This window comes from Crocodylus porosus, unplaced genomic scaffold, assembly GCF_001723895.1.
Source record: "Crocodylus porosus isolate Cpor-Errol unplaced genomic scaffold, CroPor_comp1, whole genome shotgun sequence".
NCBI classification, from domain to species: Eukaryota; Metazoa; Chordata; order Crocodylia; family Crocodylidae; genus Crocodylus; species Crocodylus porosus.
In genome coordinates this window covers 3,243,570-3,249,569 of record NW_017728931.1, presented here as the reverse complement: position 1 = coordinate 3,249,569, position 6,000 = coordinate 3,243,570, and the positions used below count along the sequence as shown (strand labels likewise).

General features: G+C 41.9%; 1 protein-coding gene across 3 annotated transcripts in view; it reads left to right on the top strand.

Annotated features, from left to right (window-relative positions):
- RALGAPA2 (Ral GTPase activating protein catalytic alpha subunit 2) overlaps positions 1-6,000 on the top strand; it is a 357,121-nt gene that overhangs the window by 208,653 nt on the left and 142,468 nt on the right. For all 3 annotated transcript variants that reach the window (XM_019544076.1, XM_019544075.1, XM_019544074.1), the window contains one exon: positions 3,542-3,650. In XM_019544076.1, the coding sequence (XP_019399621.1) occupies positions 3,542-3,650 (109 nt within the window). The remainder of the gene's footprint in view (positions 1-3,541; positions 3,651-6,000) is intronic.

Sequence of the window (6,000 nt, the reverse complement as noted above, 5' to 3'; positions counted from 1 at the left end):
CCCCTATGGCCCCCTCCCCACTCCTTCAGGCCCCCCACCCCCTACTTACTGGCAGGAGCCCAGGTCCAGCTCCCTGTGGCTGACACGCTGCCTGCCCTGCAAGGTTCAGCACTGAGGCAAGGGCCAGCCATAGAGACCCTCTGGCCGACTACCGGGGCATCTCTGTGGAGAACCAAGCCTCTGGTTGCCTCAGGGCATGGTTCCATTTTTTCCCCTGCAGTATTTTTGGCCCCGTGCTGCAAATTTGTAGTGCAGGGAACCTTTTTTTCGTTCCCACAGGTGCGTCTTGCAGCATCTCAGAGGGCTTTGAAATGCTGCAAGACACGTGTGCACTCGTGTGACTGTGCCCATAGATCCAGAAGTTACCAGATCTTACTAGCTAGTATATCCATTGTTCACTTTGAAAGGTTTCTTCAAATATTCTAAATGAAAGGAATCACTAAACAATACATGTAAATGATAGCGTGTATGTTCACTAACAGAGAGCAAAGTTAAGAAAACAAACCAAAAAACCATATATACCTGTGCTGAAAAAATGGCAGCAGGGAACTTTGAACTTAAGCTCATTGGGCGTGTTTTATTTCAAAGCGCACTGCCACCATTTTGTTGGCATGGAGACACGCGATGATGCTGATATACGTGATGCGCAGGGCTGCCAGAGCACATCAGTTTTGGTGCTCCAGCAGACTCAGTTGATTGGATTTCCAGCATATCAGAGCAGGCTCCCCACATGTATGTGGAAGCCCTATGTGTGTATGGTTCAGATACCCCTCTACAAAGGATCCATGTGGTAATTAGCCCCCACTTGTGACTGGAACCAGGTGTTCTTGTCACAAGTGCTGGAATTCTCCAAAAATATATATATGCAAATGAGGCACAGGACAATCTGATTTGGCTCCACCTCATGGAGGGGCTCCATTTGGTGGTGTTTGACAGACATTTAAGGCTGGTGAAGCAATAGAAATCATTGGGAATGGGGAAGAAAGGCACAGCTGAGCTGTCAGAGTGAAGAGGAAGTTGAACCACTTTCATTGTAGTGGCTCACCATGTATTTAATGAGGTATCCTTGTATGTGAATATAAGACGAGGGGCTTTTTCCCCAAGGTGACTGTGGGGGAAAAAAACTCACCTTGTATTCTGAAGTAGCTGTAGAACTAAATTCCTGCATGTTCATATTAAAGGAAGCTGATGACAAGAATGCCAAATAGCAATCATAGTTACAAGTCAGAGAGAATACAAGATTTCGAGTATAAAGAAAAACTGTCATCCGTACTAGGAGTGTGTGAAGTAGGCCCTACTCTATTCGGATACGGCCCAAATCGGGGACGCTGATTCAATTAGTTGATTCGGATCACTGTCCCTGATTCTATTCGACGGAATCCAAATCTGAAGATAAGACGAGGGGCTTTCTCCCCAAGCTGATTGTGGGGGAAAAAAACACAGACACAGCTTTAAAAGTTTTTTCTGCGTATCTCGAGGTACCAGCACAGCTTGTGAATTTTGCAATGCTGGGGCAGATGAAGCATCCCACAGGAGTGCGGGGGGGCCCTCCAAGTACTGCTGGTCCACTTCTGGGTCTGCCATGGTCCGTGCAGGGGGGCCCCCCCGTTCCCCTTCTGGCTCAGTGATCGGCTGCAGGGGGACCACGGGTGCCCCCCCAAACACAAGAGGCACCAGTTGCTGAGCCAGGACAGCTAGGGTTGCCCCCCATGTGCTCCCTGGCAGACCTGGAAGTGGACTGGAAGTGCTTCTGGTCCACTTCCAGGTCTGCTGCCGAGCACGCTGGGGAGCCCCTTACACTCCTGTGGGACACTCCATGTACCCCAGCATCGCAGCAGTCACGACCTGCCTGCTACCTAGAGGTATGTAGAAATATATTTAAAGCTGTGTCTATGTCCAAACCATCGAATCTTTCCAAATCTCTCTGAATCAATTCAGAGGGTTCCAATTCGATATGGAGAAGTTAAAGGGTCCTCTGATTCGATTTGGAGATTCAGCCACTGAATCGGGCCTAATCTCTGCCGAATCGAATCAGGGACCGAAGCTTTGCACAGCCCTAATCTGTACCAGTAACTATGTTATATATGAACTACCCCTAATGCCTGTTCTTCCATGAAGAAAAGGAAGTTTCTCAAAAAACATCCAAGGCTTGCTTTGGAACATCCAAAATGGTACTAGTCACACTGTGTGCTTATGCAGTTTCACTGGGAATGAAAACCAGCCAGAATCAGCAAGCTCAGGCATTATGTAGAGCTACATCAGTAGTTGTAGGAGGTATTGTAAAAGGAGTGGTTTAAAAACAAGCAGCTGTGATCAGAAAGCCAACGATGTGTTGAGATAGTAGTTGACAGTTGTTTGCTCCGATATCCATTGGAGGTCCTGAGTGTTTGCCCAGATACCTGTCTTAACTTTCCTGTTGGTTTTTTAAATGCTATCTTAATTTATCGTTGATGTTTTTGCTGATATTATGTTTTGTTTTAGATGATGTTATTTAAAGAGAAAGATGCAGCTGTAGCCATTAGAGTCATGTCATATGATAGAAGTATAGCCTTCTGGGTATATCTAAACTATGCTTCATTCCACTCATGTAGACATGCCTGAGTTTGTTTTAAACTAGGTAATTTTGGTACTCCCGACAGTGTAGCTGTGGTATCATAGTGTCCAACAGGGGTTAACTCTCCAAATATTTACCCAGCTTCTTGAGCGAACTTTCTAGCTCTTGCTGAGCCCTGGGCTGCCACAGGTATTCTGCTGCTGAAACCCAAGATAGCTAAGTTAAAACTAGCACAGGCAAAACTACACAAACTGCAGTCACTGCAGAGAAGATAGATCCCCTGACATTGTCATGTGCCTGGGGAGGAGAAGGAAATACATCTTGGTTATAATCACTCTCTGTAGTTCATTTTTATTTTACCAGCTATTTGTTATAAAAGGATAGAAAATTCCCAAGGAATATTTGGCAGAAAGTATGTTTTCCTGCCTTTCCACAGTCATTAGAGGTTTTGATAATACCTGCTTTGCTTTGTAAGGAGTCTCTCTAAATATTTGAGGAGCTCTCTTCCTTTCCCTTCTCCTTCCACAGTTGCTGTATTTTAGGGATTACAAGAGGTTAGAAGGGAGAGTGCTCTGGCTCAGTGGGCCTTTTCTCAACCTTACTAGCTGACAGGGAAATTTAGGGATGGGTTTTTCTGAAGTGATCAGCATTGCCCTAAGTCTGCTCCTATTGAATCCACTCCCCTATGCCTCAATAGAATGAGTTAGCCCAGTTCTATATATTTCTTTAAAATCCCATCTAGGTGTTTAGGCTCCATGACCTGTTTAAAATGTTTTCATGGTCTGTTGATGTTCTATATTAAAGCTGCCTTTCTGATTCTTTCTTCAATTAGCCATAAAATCTTCTGTCAGTGTGAATTGGCTTGTAGTTTCTTGTTGAAAAATGGTTGTGAAGTCTTCTAAATATAGTTCAGAAAGTAAAAAATGCTAAGGAAGAGGATATGGTTGTAAGTTCATAACTAAATTGGGTTTTTTTGTTTGAAAAAAGGTGTATAGCTGTTTGCTGTCTTGGAATTTGGATATGTGAAGAACTAACACAATGCACAAACCACGCCCAAGTGAAGGATGCAATAAATGTTATAGGTGTGACACTAAAGGTATTAAAATGGAATATATCTATGATTAACAGATGGAAGGTGTATGAAAATATTACTTGGAAAATTCACCAGTTATGTACTTAAATGCTTTTCTGACTCAGGATCAAGATGAGTGTTGTATTCTTGCATTCTGATGATTGATTCTTCTGCAAAAGTGTGTATACTTTTCAGTAGGTTTAAAATATTCCATGACTGCATATTTGGCTTTTAAATATTTGTTAAAAAATGAGAGGAATTTGCTGTGCATGGAACTGCTCAGCAGTTTTTCCTTCCTTGAAGTTTTTTTTAAGACCCCTCTATATGTTTTCCAGCTGCACCAAAGACATAAAAAAAAGAAAAGAAAATGCACAGATATGATGAGTTGGCCACTCTGTTGCTGGAGATACTTAAGGTTAAATGCAAAGAACATACTGAAAAATAAGTATTTCCCCATCATCCTTAAAGCACAGCCCATGTGTACACAATTGAAATGAAATTAATGAAATGGTTTTACTTCAAATTTTAGTGAGGGAAGTGAATGAATCATAAACATTTTTATCCTTGCACAATACAGTTGCTAACTAGGTACAACTTCTTTGACTATGCTAAAGACGTGTAATGAAGGAGTAGGACTTTGTTAAGGAATAATACGTTCCTGCTAGTCTATAAATGCTCTGGCTAAGATGAGGCATTCGTCTGAAAATAAGTTTTGATGGCAGGAAGGAGATTCTCTGAGATAGTGTTGTATGACTTCAGGTATCACTCTAAACTATTGGTAATTAGTAGAGTGGGGGGGCGGCATGATTTTACTCAGTGTAACAGATTTGGCATAAGTATTAAGAAAGTGTTTGCTTATAGTAAATAGAATGAACTCACAGGTGTTTTTAAATGCTAAATAATATTATTTAATAAATCTGCTGACACTTTTTACTAATGTGTTATCAGTAAGTACCATATGTACTTGACTCTAAGACAACTGTGAATTTAAGATGACACCCTTCCCCCCATTAATTAGATTCTATATACATTAAATGTATAAATTTGTTATAATTTAGAGACCTACTTAATTCATGGTTTCATGGAAACCACGAAAGCCAGGATTGTCCATGAAATCAACAACAACAAAATTAAAATTAAATGCTGGGAGGTCCTTGATGCCAGGAGGGGAAAGCACTGGCCCGAAGGGTAGCAGACAAGATGGCAGATGCCCTTTCATCTCTCCTTTCCCCAGTGGGGCCTCTCCACCAATCAGTGCTGAGGGGCAGGGCCACCATGAAATGCCTGCAAAATGGGCTTTGCACACTGCAAGCAGGCTATAACAAACCCTTTGTCTCACCACAATTTAGGTAGGTCCCTAGTTATAATTTTCCATGTAAATTATTGGAGGGTTTTCTTAAATTCGTCCCCCAACCCCCACTGCTGCAGAGGGGAAAGTGGGGGGGGGCAGTCAGGACACTGGTGGAGGCAGTGGGGGGCCCAAGGTAGGGAGGGAGGGTGGTGGGGGTAGGGAGAAAGGGAGGGTGCCCAAGGCTGCAGGGGATCAGAGGCAGGGGAGGGGGCAGCAAGCAACAACTGCAGCTCCAGCCCCAATCCCAGGTCAGGATCAGAGCCAAAGTAAAAGCAACTGCCTCCCCCCTTCCCCCCACCCCCCATTTCATATTCAGTTCTAAGATGAGATTTTTTTTCACCCATGTTAAATGGGGGGAAACAGTTATCTTGGAATTGAGTCAATATGATAAGCAAGCAAAGAAGAAATGGAAATCAACTTACATATTTTTAAATGATCGCTCAGTGATAATCTTTATTCTTAGCATGTATCTTTACATATGCGTGCTTGAAATTTAATGTTTGCAGGTCTGTATTGATAAATACAAACCAAGAAGTCTAAATGCCTCATAAGAACATGAAGCACGATTTAAAAGAATTTACTATGTGAAACCATTCTAAATTCAAAAAGTTCATACAAAGATTAACTTCTCACAGAAACAGATTTGGGATTATACTTTTTTAGTGATGGTATTACTTATTCACATAATAACGGATTCTATATTATGTGTTTATTCTAATTGTAGATGGCACAGGTCATAACATCTGTAGTTAAGTTTGTCTGATGCTTTCCTGTGTTTTCAGTTGATTGCCAAATCGTAACTATTAAAACTGAAATTGGCCCATGCCTGATATCTGCTTGTGACTAATTTATTTATTTATTTATTTAAAGATTTCAGTTAAAATGATTCAATTGTTCCCAAGAAAGAGAAGGGGAATGTATGTTGTTTTATCTGTGTTAAAAATAATATAATTGTTTCCTGAGAAGCCCAGTTCCAGGAGTACTTCGCTTTTTTAGTCAGAGGAGTAGGTGTCAGGAATGTGC